The following is a 15,511-nucleotide window of genomic DNA, read 5'->3' on the forward strand; positions in this document are numbered from 1 at the left end:
TTGGTAATGCCTCCTAGTAAAGCCTTGATAAAGCACTCATCCTACAGCCTCTGACTCCCCACACTTACAAGTAGTTGCCGTACATCAGCTTGCAGGTGGTCAGTGTCAAAGTCTTCTCAGGGCTTAGACGTTCTTTCAGTTTCCTCAAAAGCAGCATCATTTGATCCTTGTCTTTCACAAACACACGCAAAAAGGATTTTAAAATTTGTGTAAAATTATTTTTATTTTATTAATGGTCATTTTAAAGAGTATAGCAAAAACTAGTAACTAGTATCTTTATAAATAGAAAAACAGCACAGTTAGAAAAACTATAAGGCCTCAATCAGGAAACACTGCATTCGCAACAAAAGAGAGAGTTTTGTGAGCTTTAGAAAGTTCAGTTTTGTTGGTAATAAATGACCAGAGAGTGCACATCCGCCTCTTTAATCTGCTGCGGTTCATTGTTGAAACTTCCTGCTGCAAAGTTGAAAGCTTCATCACATGCGGCCTGCAGAAAGAGACTCTCTTTAATATGCTATAGTGCTAAATATAGCTGAGCAAAGTGTGAGATTATAGCTTGAGTTCATTGGAAAAGTTAGAAGAAAGTGAAACATTCACCTGGTGAGCTTGAACTGTGTGACCTTCAGCAGGATCTTAAAAAAAACTAATAACATACAAACATATTATACTATTACACAGATTGCAAAATTCTCACAAAAAGTACTTTCTTTACAACAAAAGTCGAGCAATCATCAGTCTCAACGTAAAACCTACCTTTATGTTTTCTGCACAGATATAGAACCACACTCAGACATATGATGTTCGATGCTGCTAATACAACAATAGTTGGGTTCAAAACATTTTTCTCTAAAAATAACAAACAAACAAACAAATACATAAGCAGATTTTAATAATCTGTTCAAGGTCTTCAATGAATGTGAAAAGTATAAAAACTATTATAGCTATTAAAATAATAATAATAATAATAATAATAACACAGAAATGTATACTATTTTTTGATGTTCATCAAGGAGACTCAATATTCAGGACAGCGTCCTACTACTTAGTTGAAATCTATGAAGATGTCTAGTTGTAGCATCATAAATTATTATAATTACAATTATTCCTGCACTGTTCATATTTGCACCAACAATTACTGTACAAGTTTACTCTGCATACTTATCTTTTACATATGCTGCTCTCACAGGACATACTACCTCATAGTACGCTCTCCACTCACTGTGTATATATGTATATTATATTATATTTGCAAATCTATATTTTTTACCACTATATACTGTCCTTCTGCACTTTATATGTAAATAATACTGTATATTGCACTTCTCGTTAGATGCTAACTGCATTTTATTGGCTCTGTACCTGTACTCTGCACAATGACAATAAAGTCAAATCTAATCTTGAATCTAATCTAATAAAAGAATAATTTCTGACATTTATCTGCAACATTTCATTAATTTTACTGAACACACTGATCAGTGACATTTGAATTTGTGATTCCAAACTTTGAATGGAGTCATTCAAAATGACTTTATCTACAGTCCTAAAAAACTTACTATAAATTACTGTATGATATAAACCAACACTGTTACATAACAGAGTAAACAAAATAAAAAATTGTCATGCAACACTGGATAAAATTTTAATTATATAATTTGCATTAGTAAAAAAAATGTATATAATGTGGCAGAAAATCTAAGAAATACATAAGTAATTTTTTTAGGGCTTGATGCTTTAGGAAATTAAAAATACCTGATCTTACCTACAAAGTCCAGTTTAGTTCCATTCCCAAAGATGATCTCTCCACACATGAGCACAGCACAGTAGTAAGTTCCAGCATCAGAGAGGCTGAGGTTTCTCTTGGGGAGTTTGTAGACACAGCTCTGTGTAGGAGAATCAGTCTCAGAGCTTTTCTTACACTCATCACTCCTGTTTCCATGAGTGTAAATGATTCCTGGATGAGATTCTCCTGATCCATGTCTGAACCAGTACACACTGTGTTCTCCTGCAGACGCATCTGTGAGTATTGAACACTGCAAAGTTGTATCTCCTCCCAGTTCAACAGGATCTGATACAGGAGGCTGGAGAACAGAAAGTCCGCCTAAAAAGGTAAAAATGTTTGTCTGTGATTTTTGAGTAGGGATCAGTAAGTTTCAGTGTATCATTTTTATAATTTTGCAGTCTAGAAAGTTTTGGACAGCTTTAAAATTGATGGAAATAATAAAGAAACCTATAGTACATATACTATATATGTGTAGTGATGTAAGAGATTAGGACATACCTTTAAGCACTAAAACTGTGCAGGCTCCTAATCCAAGGTTTGAATAATCTCCAACTGCACAGTAGTATGTTGCTGAATCAGATGGTTCTGCATTTAAGATATTCAGAATAAAACTGCTTTGTTCTCTAAATGCTCTATAGCGGCTGTTCCCGTTAAAGCTATTATGAAATGCTACTGGTGTAGAACGAAAAGCAGAAGCGATGAGAAGAGGCTTTTCTCCTGTAGTCTCTTTGAACCAGGCAGTCGCTGATGCATCAATGGAGGAAAATGAACATGTCAGGCTAATTTTATCCCCAACATGAATGAACTTCAGCATTTCTAGAGAGACAATGTCTCCATTTACTGAGCCACCTTTAAAAAAGAAAAAAAAGGTTAACACATAAAATAATAATTCACTGAATACTTTAAACAAATATTTCATTAATGTTGAAAAACATATACTTGTACAGTACCTAATGCTGCTGAAAGTAAAACAACGACATACAGTCGAATCATTGTGAAATTCTCCTGAAAAAAAAAAAAATAATAACATTCAAAACAGGGTACATATTTTGTTACGCTGTATAAACAGTAATACAGTGTATAGTAAATGCAGTTTGTAAATGCAATAGTATGCAATTTCATATACTCACAGTTTTTGAAGGACAAAGTCAAACTTTGAGTCGTAATTAATACAACATGCATCACTCTGCACTTAAAACTTCTACAAGAGCAGCTTTATAATACTATGCCGAGAGCTGATTGGCTTCCATAACAGGAAGTTTAACCGCGCACCATCCACTCACATCAACAGGCATAAATTTAGAGCTTAATATGCAAATCACTACTGCTGGGTTGCAAACTTGGTTTGGCCAAAGCAGTCATCAACTAAACCAAATAATCAGACTTAATGTATGAAAATCTGAATTAAGAAAGTAAAAGCTTTGCAGGACACTGTAAAGTAGGGGTTTCTCAGAAGAAGTGTAGACCACAAAGGATTTGAACCCATAACACCGCTTTATTAGAACAAGCAAAGGAGCATTCTCTCTCACTGTTAGCTCACTCTCTCATTGTTCGCTCTTTCTTCCTGCACATGCACACACAGGCAGTAGCCCCACCCTCCAAAATAAGAGCCCGAAAAATGTAGGAACACATAACCCGACATGACACGATGAAGACATTTTAACTAAATAGGACCCCAGCGTGCTCTGATGCCACAATATAATTATTGTCATTATACTATTTTTACTGAAGAATATATTTAACATATCTATGCGCACATGATTGCAGCACACAAATATGATTATATATATAACCTTGGTCCACCATACATCCCTGCAATAATCAACTTATAATGAGCAATTCAATGTTAATACAAAAGCAATTTCCATACTTCCTGAAAGAAGATGTAAATCCTCCATCAGACCCACAGATTCCATGTAAATCAAATTAACATTTTAATATAGAAAAAAAAAACTTAAAATCTTATCACAATCACATGACAGCATAGACGCATTTCAACACACGGCCTTCTTCATATTGACAGCATCGATACTACCAGTCCTCTGAATGAGGGGTGTCCAGTCTTATCCACAAAGGAACAGTGTGACTATAGCACAACTGATTTTACTAGGAGAACACAGTGTGTACTGGTTCAGACATGGATCAGGAGAATCTCATCCAGGAATCATTTACACTCATGGAAACAGGAGTGATGAGTGTAAGAAAAGCTCTGAGACTGATTCTCCTACACAGAGCTGTGTCTACAAACTCCCCAAGAGAGACCTCAGCCTCTCTGATGCTTGAACTTACTACTGTGCTGTGCTCATGTGGACAGATACTGCTTGGACGTGGTACACATTTAGTTGATTTACTCAGCACTGAATTTAGAAGAGTCACATTTGTTTTCTAGATAATTATTATTACTATGTTGATTTTCTGAGTGAAAATAAGTACACATCCTCTACAGTCAACACATTATGCACATTTTAATAAACACTATAATTTACCATTGAATTTATTTATTATTTACTGAGTAAAAATTAGGTAAAAAATATTTGTTTAATATTGAAGTTTTTTGTCTCCACATGTTTTGCTCAGCATATAAAACCAGAAAATATAAATCTTACACTACACATTGCAAAACAATTATCTTATTTTAATGTGTTCTCTGAAGAGGATGCGTTTACTTATTTTTGACAAAACGTTGTTTGACTGGGGGTGTTTGTGCAACTTCTGCATATGACGGTTAGTGATGGTGGAATGTTATGAGTACCGTTTATTTGTGCAAAGTTCAATTAAAACACATTTATACATTTTGTTTTCTGAATTCAAACAGATTGTTGCACATTTTATTATTTTGCCATTTTTAAACATAATTTGTGCAACTAAAATCCTGAGAGTATGGCCTAAACTAATACAGTCTTTTAATTTCATAATTAAATTCAAACAATAACAAAATCATAATATTGATATTATGCAGACATTTTGCTAATGACCTTTTCTCTGTTTTTTTGAAATTTCACTTTAAACAGACACCACTCACTTAAAATTGGTGAAAGAAGCAGTCGTGTGTGCGTGTGTGTGTGTGTGTGTGTGTGTGTGTGTGTGTGTGTGTGTGTGTTTCTTTGTTTTGTTTATCGTTTCATTTTCATTCAGTATTACATGACAGACAGAAATGGGTTTGTATAAATACTGTATATTCAAAAGTATTCAGACACTTCACCTCTTTAGTGAATTTAGCTTGCTTAAGTTGCGCCTATAGCTGACACAGGAGTTCAATCACACACACAGCTTGCATAATTGCCATCCAACATCAGTATCTGACCACACTAATGCTCTTGTAGATGAATGCAAATCCTCACAGCAATGTTCCAACATCTATTTAATCAATGCAGTCATTCAAACATTCTTGTTCTTAGATTTGAAATCACATCTTAAATATTCAGTTTAACCGTTTACAGAATGACAACTGAAATATTAACTGTGAAAATATGCAATATTAAAAATATTTAAAAAAATATAAAAATGTAAGTAAAGTATAAAAATAATATAAACACTAAGTCAAATGGTTTCATGTTCATAAATACCCACAAACAGTTAGTTTATTGGAATTTGTACTTTGTCAAATTGTTAAATTAAAGTTTTTTCCTTCCTAATTTTTCTCTTAGGTGAGATGGCATGAAATGACTCATACTGGACTTTGATTTATTCATTAGTCATTTGCTCTTAAACTTTTGTTGAAAATGACTTTGTGTGTAGAGGTCAATGCAAATGCGGAGCAAAAGTATTAAAAAATGTAAAACCTGAAAAAAAAAAATGATGTGTAACTATGAACCAATATGTATATCATAGCTCATAGATAATGTATGACCTCACAGAGATTCAATAGAAAAGTATGCTAAAGCAAGCCTGAAGAGCAACAAATGGTAGCCGATGCAATCTAACCTCATCAGATTGTTCTCTCGCCGTCATCTGAAGTCATCGAATTTTATTATTATAAAATGATATAAATGACAATTTCAGTAACATAAACATAGAAGAAAGAAACTTGTTTTACAAACAAGTGAAAATCGACACAGTGATTTACAGTAATAATAACATTCTACATGAGTCTGTGTGAAATGAGCACAGTTTACAGAGTAGTTATGATGACAGTAGATTTTCAGGTTTGATTGTCTCTGATGTTGTTTCTACTGATGGGTCTTTACCTGTGCGTACACAGGCTGATCACTGCTGTTCTTTGTTCTGCTTCTTCTTGAGGAGGAAGACTGAGCAAAGCTTAGAGCTGCATAGTTCAAGATGTCAGTGTTTTCAGCCTGACAGACCACACAAACACACATGTAGCAGTTATACATGATGAACAAAATAAAGTGTGACAAATCACGTCAAATTTCAATATCCTTACTTCAAATGACTGATGCACAAAATTTCAACACATCACATACATAATCATTACAATCTCTAACAGCGATATAACACCTTCAACCCAAAAACGACATAAATCTAAGAGGCTGATAAGATACACACAGAGTTTTTCAGACAATTACATATTCAAATTTGAAACAGCAGCAAAATGAGAAAGTTCCTGTAGCTTTGAAAAGTTAGAAGAAAGTGAATTAATCACCTGCTGTATGTGGACTGCGTGACCGTCAGCAGCATCTCCAACAAACAACAAGTAAATCATTTAGAAACTGATAATAATAATAATAATAATAATAATAATAATAATAATAATAATAATATCACAATCAGAGACTATATCTACCTTTATGGTGACTATTGTGTAATTTTCTGCATAGAAATAAAACCACAGCCATGGAGATGATGTTTGATACAGCTAAAACAACAATGGTTGGGTCCAAAACTTCTTTCTCTGCAATAATCAAGAAAATTATTATCAAATTTTGTGAGAAAATTAATGAACAAGAATAGTAATAAAGTATAAATTTTACCTAAATGACCCAAAATGAACAGCTGTAATGGCTGTCATGGACAACCAGTTTTACACAACAATGTTACACAACAGAAGTGATGTGCACATAACAACACTGTGTGAACCCAAGTTTTACTGTGTGGTACAATAAATTGTGATTGTGATAATCTACAAAAATGAGAATTTGGCTTCAGACTAAAGGATTAAAATATCTGCTCTTACCTGCAAAGTCCAGTTTAGTTCCGTTCCCAAAGATGATCTCTCCACACATGAGCACAGCACAGTAGTAAGTTCCAGCATCAGAGAGGCTGAGGTTTCTCTTGGGGAGTTTGTAGACACAGCTCTGTGTAGGAGAATCAGTCTCAGAGCTTTTCTTACACTCATCACTCCTGTTTCCATGAGTGTAAATGATTCCTGGATGAGATTCTCCTGATCCATGTCTGAACCAGTACACACTGTGTTCTCCTGCAGACGTATCTGTGAGTATTGAACACTGCAAAATTGTATCTCCTCCCAGTTCAACAGGATCTGATACAGGAGGCTGGAGAACAGCAGAGATACTTGAAGGTGAACCTACAGAGAGAGAAAATGTTACTGATAACAGAGTGAGATGTAAATGTAGTCAGATTTACAATTTCAAAATTGATGGTATTTAATAAAAGCAGAGTGTAGACTGTAGTAGACTAACACCTACCTTTGAGGACTAAAACTGTGCAAGCTGATAATGCAATATTTGTGTAATCTGCCATTGCACAGTAATATGTTGCTGAATCAGATGGTTCTGCTTTTGAGATACTCATATTAAAACTGCTTTTATTTCTTAAAGCTTTAAAGCGGCCGCTCTTGTCGAAACCATCATGATATGCAACTTGTGCAGTGTGAAAAGCAGAAGCAATGACAAGAGGCTTTTCTCCTGGAGTCTGTTTGAACCATGCAGTCGCTGCCAGATCAACAGATGTAAAAAAGCAATTCAGATAAATATTTTCCCCCTCATGAAAGTACTTCAGTCCTTTAAGACACAGAATGTCAATATTCCATGTGCCACCTAACAGGCAAAAAAAAAGAACATATATAATAAAACAAAACAAAATTGAAACTGCATTGCTATTTTAAAAATTCATGAAGAGCTGCAGTGTATAGCAGTAAACAAAATAAGCAAACTGAACTTACTGAAAAATAAAGAAAAAGCTTAAACAGTACCTAATGCTGTTGAGACAAAAACAAGTGCATAAAAACGAATCATTGCCGAACTCTTCAAGTAATGTTTCTCCTGAAATACACATTTATATATTTAGTTATATTGTTCAAAGATTTCTGGTAATATAATATATGTAGATATGTATATATATACATGCTGCAATCTTATGTCACTGAAATTCTGAGTTCGCTCACTTACAGTTTTTGAAGTGCAAAAGTCTCCTTTTGAGATGTAGTTGATATGTGTGCAACACGTCTATGCGAACAGCTTTATAATTCTGTTCTGAAAGCTGATTGGTTTCCCTAAAAGGAGGTGCAATCAGGCCCCGCCCACTAAAGTTAAATGTGTTACTTTTTTTTTTTTCCACAAAGCTTAGCAAAAAATAAAAGACTACAAAATTATCACAATTAACATATTATGGTGGTAATTTTATTTTCACTGAAGATTTGTTTTTTTTGTATTGATAAAGGCTAATAAAGGTACATATTAAATAAAGCTGAGGCCCACTAGGCATTTCTTTGCTATAATCAACTTAGACTGAGCAGTATAACACACAATCAATTTCCAAAACTCCAAAAAGTAGTAGTAAAACCTCCTACATGATAATGATGAATTGAATATATTACAGTATCGTTCACTGGACCTGCAGGTGCAGTATATACCTACAAAACCAATTATTACAGGCGTTGGGGTCTGAATGGTCACAGGGCTCCAGAACTACACTGGGCAAGGGATTATATATGGGACCACAGATGCCATTTTTACATAAGATTACTTTGTAATATTACTTTGCAATTTTATATAATATTTTGTGTGACATTTTGTACTATATACAAAAGTTATTCACATGTTTGTATTATATATTTTGTAATACATATATTTTACATAATATTTCTTTGTTAACTTTTCTCAGAGAGCTTCAGAAAATCTATCCGTGCCTTTGTCTTTTCCCGTCACATGTACCTTATTTCAAACTAAAGTGCAGCCTTTTATACAGTCTGATCATTCTTTATATATCATTTTATATTTATATGATGAAAAAAATAATTGCTGTAATTTAATGTATACATATATTATTCTTTCTTTCTGTGAACTATATGCCATTACTGAGTGTATATTTAGCAGTGCCCACAGTGGAGATGGGGCACACACATACTGCGGTAGAGGGTGGACAACTGAACCTTCCAACCACATGAAAAGATGATGGTTAAACAGCAACAAAAACAACCCTAAAAATCCAACAAGAAGTGGGGCTGAATTTTTCTTCTTCACTCTCATAAATACACAACTTACAAATTAGTTTCATCCGTTCATTTTAAGGTTTAAAGAAACCTTAAGATTAATAGCTGAATAATAAGCCATGTAGAGGTTAAACCTGAATACTTATTGTGAAGAACCTTCATGTTAACTGAAACCTTTTCATTGACATCCTTCACTGCTTGATATGAAAATAAAAAGACTTACATTGAATATTTATTAAGTTATGAAGTGATAAAAGACCACTAGAATAGAAGCAGTGTGATGGTGAGGGGTGGAATTCCCCATTTTGTAGAAGACTGGCTGAACAGGGGGCGCTGTAGGGATGTAATTGCGTAGATGTTGTGGTCACAGTTGCTCTGAGAAATCCCATCATTGAATTGCAGGTTTAAATGATTATTGGTCAATATATGTATATTGGTCAGTGAATAATGAGCCTTAGTATGTAATAAGCCTGGAATGTTAAGGTGTTAAAGACCCCCTTCACACCTGGATGTTTGTTTTAACCTGTATTCAGTAAGACTTTACCACATGTATTTATAGTTTGTAGATAACTGTGTCTCCAGTTAGTTAGGCTTAAATCTAATTGCTATAAGGCATAGAATATGCAAATCAGCTCATGATATGAGCAGCCAATTGCCTGTTTACTAGAAGACAGCTGTGTAGACTTACTAGCCTCATAGAGGCCACGTCTGTTATAGCATATCCTAGCGAGATGCATAATGCATAATGATGAGGTGGAGTAAAGCAAACTGGTTCTTTATTTACTTGAGTTTTATAAAGCTTTATTTAGGCTGAATAGCTTGGCTTGTTGGACCAGCAAAACAGGCTGTTAAAGTTGAAGTCATAGGAGAAACTCATATCAGGAACTGAACTAAAGAGCAGCTCTGTGTGTGTTAAAGGGCAGCAGTCTAGGGGGTGGTTCCTCTCCCATACGCAGAAGAGCAGGGGGAGGTGTTGTCACAGTGTTGGGAGGAGTTCTGGTTGTCAAATGTGGCTTGGAAAGACAGATGCATTTACACTTATAATTCAGGCCACGTCCTTTTTAGAAATTTAGAATACTTGATGTTATATTTAATGTTAGTGAGAAAGGAGTTCATATAATAGAAACCACAGAAAACAGGTTCATCAATATATATATATAATATATTCATAATGTCTGTATTCCTTACTGCTTCTTTTCTGACCTTCATGCAAATCATCTAGTATTGACTAAAGATTTGGTTATGCTTGTTATGTTCTTATATCATGTTCTTCAGCACATGCACCCTGAAGAAGGAAACAGTAAGAGCAAAATGAGAGTTTAGAAGATTCCACAATCACCACATTTCACCATATTTTGTGTGGTACAAGTTAATGATTGTAGGAAATAACAATTCTAAAGTTCAGATGAAACACTTCTATTACATTTTATAATCATTATGAATGCCAATATGTCCACTATATGGCCAAAAGTATGGACACCCCTCCTAATTGTTGAGAGTGTTTTTAAGATATTTCAGCCACACCCATTGCCAACAGGTATACAATCAAACACATCCATACAAACACTGGCAGTAGAATGGGTCATACTGAAGAGATCAATGACTTAATGTGGTACTGTCATAGGATGCCATCTTTGCCACAAGTCAGTTCATGAAATTTTTTGCACTTCTGCCATGGTCAACTGTAAGGGCTATTATTGTCAACAGCCACAGAGCAGTCAACCACACAAACTCACGTAACAGGGCCGCTGAGTGGTGAAGCCTGTAAAATGTAAAAATTGCCTATCCTTTGCTGCATCACTCACTTCAGAATTCCATACTGCCTCTGGAAGCACAATAACTGCGTCGAGAACCTCATGAAATGGGCTTCCAGGTTGTATCAGTCGCACACAAGCCTAAGATCACTATGTGCAATGCTAAGTGTTGGCTGGAGTGGTGTAAAGCACGCTAACACTGATGTCTAGAGCAGTTGTAACATGTTCTCTGTAGTGGTGAATCACGTCTCACTATGGCAGTCTGATGAAAGAATCTGGGTTTGGCAAGTGCCAGGCGAACACTACCTATGATAATGCATAGTGGTGGATTAAGTTTGGAAGAGGATGGATAATAATCTGGGACTGTGTTTTAAGTGTTTGGGCTAGGCCACTTAGGTGAAGGGTAAAGTTAATGCTACAACTACAGCATACAAAGATGTTTTAGACAATTATATGCTTCTAACTTTGTGGCAACAGTTTGGGAAAGATCCTGTCCTGTTTTAGCATGACTGTGCCCATGTGCACAAGGCGAGGTCTGTAAAGCCATGGTTAAAAGAATTTAGTGAGGAGGAACTCCAGTGTCCTGCACAGAGCCATAAGTGTCGGTCCCTTGTTGATCCTCCTGGGTATCACAGGGAGGATCAGTGCACTCGAATCCAGAAAGTCTGCTGGTTCTCATCTCTGGAAGAGCCAAGGCTGAGTTTGATGTGGGATCAGGCGAAAGTTGATTGGAAATCAGTAGATGCAGATATATATCTCCAAAGTTGGTGATCAGAGTTCAAAAGAACCCCAATTCTTAACTCAAATAGGAACACGATGTGTTGTGAGTTATAAGGGAAGAAGTGGACAGCACCCCAGTCCCTGTCACATCCAGTCCTCACTTGGTCCTTTGATCCCTTGGTTGATTGATCTCTTTTTTATATGGGCAGTGTTTTGGGTGACATTCAGCCTCACCCTCTCACAGGCTTGTCCTGTGAGAACTGGACATAGAGTTCATTTAATGTCCTTATCACATAACTGGTGTATCAAACAACATCAAAAGTCATCTAAATGTTGTTCATTTTACACATGACTCAGAAAATAATAGTGAATGACACCTTAATACAACATGATATGAACACACAAACAACACATGACATTACACAAGGTCACACCCTGAGAAAGTTAAATTACAATATTGTTTAAGAAAATGTCTCTCTGATAATGTTTTGTGTGTAATAAATACTCTGTGTCCACAAAATCTGCAGGGTTTATGGCCCAGTTCGTAACCTTGTTTGTACCTCCACCAGCTTTGGTTTGTCAGTTTTCTTGGTGGAGGTAGGGCAGCTCTAAATGTCCTCTCTCTTTCATTATTGTGGTCCTGCTTTGCCTGGCTATCATTCCATAGGCCAACATGGAAGTCTTCTACACTGCTGGGGGCTTCTGCTAGCAGTTTACTGGTATTTAGCCTGCCTGTTTGCTCTGAGGAGTGAATTCAGTCCTGCATGTCATGAACAATATGAGCTGGATTATCTATATACCTGTGTTCTGACACACTTGCACAAAGTGTATTAAATGTGAGCTCAATATGAGCTAAATGTGCAGTTAAGGCCTTTGTGCTGACTTGCCATATAATTATACATCGAGTAGCTTCCTGAAAATAACAACATATGGCATGTGTGCTTGTCTCATGAAAATATATTGTAATAGTAATTGTAATAAACCAAAATACCAAAACAGCTGTAAAAAAATTATCTAAGAGTTAAACTTCAAATTGTCCCTAGAGAGTAGGCTGAGTCTTGGTTGCATCGATAAATACATAAAAGGGTTCTAAGACACTGAACACAGTGCTGTTGTTTCTTTTTCTCAGAGCTGTATTTGCCTGACCGCTTTCAGCCTCTATCGTATGACAGTGAGAATGGATCTGTCCAGCTTTAAGCTTGTGTCTAAATACTTGAGCGAAATGTTTTTCCCCATCTCATGTCATCATAAGCTACTTATCCTCCTGGGTCAAGGGGGTGCTGGCAGGAAACACGCTAGACAGATCACCAGTCCATCAACGGGCAGACAATTTAAATTATTAAAGTGAACAAAACATTTAAAACTTTAAAATGAAATTTATGGAACAATTCTTTAACGTGTGTAGGTGAAGAGTTCTACTGTGTTTGATCATATCTGGAATCTTTTGTATCAGTAGTTTCCTTTGTAGGGAATACTATCATCTCAAAAAAGAAGCATTTTTCATCCCATGCAACCATGCAAAATTTCAAAGCTACGCTCCAATTGACTGTTTGCATAATAATGATTGACACACTTCACAGCCAGTCACCATAATCTCTAAACGCTTAGAGTCATCAAGAGAAAACTCAGATAGAAACCCTCAGAACAAACCTGCAGTGAGAACAACAGCAGCAGGAAATTTGTCAGTATTAGTCTTAGAGATGGTGAAAAGGTGTTATTGACAAACGTGTAATTCAGACACATGCTGTCCTGATTGTTTGAAGGGAGGTGTTATTCTTATTCTAGTTGAAAAAAAAGTTTTGTATTAGACCAGACTCATAGCTCAGTGTCAGACATATTAACAGGCATACCTCTTTGCTAAGTTTTATCTACATCACTGTGTTGCTAACACTCATTTTAATATATATTTATAAGTTTATCTAATGATAAATGATGTACAGATCAGTGAGATAGCTGAGCTAGCTTTTCTTAACTTAGACATTCACAGTTAGCTTGATAAATTAGACCAAACAGGACAGCACAATGCTTCCATATATGGTTAAAAGATTATGTGTAAGAATAAATATTAGTGCATTCAAATGAACGCAGTCATTATTGTTGTTTCAATAAGACCATGTGTACAAGATAATGAGTTTTTCTCAGCACCCAGTATTGCACAGAATAGCTTTAGTGCTAGTTTTAGTATTTGCTTCAATTCTCAAACTTGTCTGCACTGCAATCTTGCAGTATCATATCATAAATATTGAGTTTAACTGCTTAAAAAATAACTGAACTGAACTGAAATATTAACTGGGTATAAAAAAAAATTGTAAATGAACTCATTTCATGTTACTAAATGTTAGAAGCAGGTCTGTTTATTGGGAGGAAGTGTATTTAGGTAGGATTCTTACATTTCTGTGTGATAAGATTTCTTCATGGTTTAATAATTGTTTGAGAACAAGGTATTAAGAAATATTTTAAAGTGGAATATAGAAAAATATTAACTGTGAGATTTCAAAGATTAAATGTTGAACATAAATATAGCCTAAAAATGTATATCCCCAAAAAGTGTATTAACAATAACTAGTTGGTTTAAAGTGAAGCATATTTATTTTCTCAGTTCAGTCAGGAGCAAAATTTAAAAATTCATCACATCAAAGCACATTTATTTAACTTAAAAAGTTCTTTTTTTTTAATGAAAATCCATAAAGTGACTGGACCGAGCTTAGGCAAACTGCTGTGGAAGGACCCATAATGTAGTTTGATTTTGTCATCATCTTAGAACGTTAATGAAAAGGGACATACATTTCAGCGGAGTGGTAATTATTAGTAGTTAAATACAAAAAGTCTTTCATAGTTTATAGGAAATAGAAAAGTATTTGTGAAGTCAACACTTTTTTATATAACTAATAATATAGGTATGAACAACAATCGATAATTATATTATAATACACTGAAATACATAAGAATTAAAATATTTTCAGTAATGTGAAGAAAAATGAAACAAATGCTTTATTCACATGTGCAATTGACACATACAGAGATACAGTGATTTTCAGTAATTATGACATTCTACATGAGTCTGTGTGAAATGAACACAGAGTAGTTATGATGACAGTAGATTTCCAGGTTTGATTGTGACTCTGATGTTGTTTCTACTGATGGGTCTTTACCTGTGCGTACACAGGCTGATCACTGCTGTTCTTTGTTCTGCTTCTTCTTGAGGAGGAAGACGGAGCAAAGCTTAGAGCTGCATAGTTCAAGATGTCAGTGTCTTCAGCCTGACAGACCAAATAAACACACAGTTATACATAATAAGCGGTATAACATTTCAGAATGTGGAATAAATCAGACTTCAGTATTTGTAGTTGTAATGACTGATATACATGAAGGCAACAGTAATTCTGAAGAAATTTTAAATATAGTAATAGTATGAGTAATTTTAGAGGCTGCTTCAAACTCTACTATAATTCAACAGTGAAAAAATTCACAGCATGGCAGTAGCTGGAAATAACTGGATTAATGAAGAGAGCCATCAATGGATCAATGCCACTAATTAGAATGAACTGTGTACATATATATATATATATATATACATATAAATATATATATATATATATATATATATATATATTCTGTGCATATATTCTGGATGCACAAACAGCATAAACATATCATTGCTGTTGGGAAAAAATCTCGATTTTTATTTTTTATTTTTTTGACATTTGAAAAAGGCAGTTGGCGTTTTGTGTTGTGTCAACATTTGATGACGAACAGACCAAAAGAAATGGTCCAAAATAACTTGGACAAAATATTTCTCCATTTACTTCCATTAAAACTTAAGGATATTTTCCTTGTCCTATAAAGTTTTTTGGGGGATATTTTTGGAGATATAAGGTTTTGTTGTGACAGCAGCGCTATTAATCT

The 15,511-nt window shown here is 34.9% G+C and overlaps 2 protein-coding genes across 2 annotated transcripts; both read right to left on the reverse strand.

Annotated features, from left to right (window-relative positions):
* Nucleotides 1–376: 376 nt before the first annotated feature.
* LOC118826136 lies at nucleotides 377–3,422 on the reverse strand. Its single transcript, XM_036597023.1, has 5 exons — nucleotides 3,321–3,422; nucleotides 1,760–2,078; nucleotides 754–846; nucleotides 598–632; nucleotides 377–487 (listed from the first exon to the last, which is right to left on the reverse strand). The coding sequence occupies exons 1-5, from the start codon at nucleotides 3,420–3,422 to the stop codon at nucleotides 377–379; spliced, it is 660 nt and encodes a 219-aa protein (XP_036452916.1).
* A 2,527-nt stretch (nucleotides 3,423–5,949) lies between these two features.
* LOC118826137 lies at nucleotides 5,950–10,763 on the reverse strand. Its single transcript, XM_036597024.1, has 5 exons — nucleotides 10,748–10,763; nucleotides 7,387–7,632; nucleotides 6,915–7,265; nucleotides 6,568–6,632; nucleotides 5,950–6,075 (listed from the first exon to the last, which is right to left on the reverse strand). The coding sequence occupies exons 1-5, from the start codon at nucleotides 10,761–10,763 to the stop codon at nucleotides 5,950–5,952; spliced, it is 804 nt and encodes a 267-aa protein (XP_036452917.1).
* Between the last annotated feature and the right edge of the window lie 4,748 nt (nucleotides 10,764–15,511).

The sequence above is a fragment of the Colossoma macropomum genome, unplaced genomic scaffold (genome assembly GCF_904425465.1).
Source record: "Colossoma macropomum unplaced genomic scaffold, Colossoma_macropomum, whole genome shotgun sequence".
NCBI classification, from domain to species: Eukaryota; Metazoa; Chordata; class Actinopteri; order Characiformes; family Serrasalmidae; genus Colossoma; species Colossoma macropomum.

What these genes read in the sequence shown, in the direction of transcription:
- LOC118826136 (XM_036597023.1), bottom strand. Translation starts at nt 3,422, where the DNA reads ATGTCGGGTTATGTGTTCCTACATTTTTCGGGCTCTTATTTTGGAGGG. An exon ending in TCTGTGCAGAAAACATAAAG is followed by an intron (nt 633 to 753) that starts GTAGGTTTTACG and finishes GTTTTTTTTAAG; the next exon opens with ATCCTGCTGAAGGTCACACA. An exon ending in ACACAGTTCAAGCTCACCAG is followed by an intron (nt 488 to 597) that starts GTGAATGTTTCA and finishes CTCTTTCTGCAG; the next exon opens with GCCGCATGTGATGAAGCTTT.
- LOC118826137 (XM_036597024.1), bottom strand. An exon ending in CACAGTTTTAGTCCTCAAAG is followed by an intron (nt 7,266 to 7,386) that starts GTAGGTGTTAGT and finishes CTCTCTCTGTAG; the next exon opens with GTTCACCTTCAAGTATCTCT. An exon ending in AACTAAACTGGACTTTGCAG is followed by an intron (nt 6,633 to 6,914) that starts GTAAGAGCAGAT and finishes TGATTATTGCAG; the next exon opens with AGAAAGAAGTTTTGGACCCA.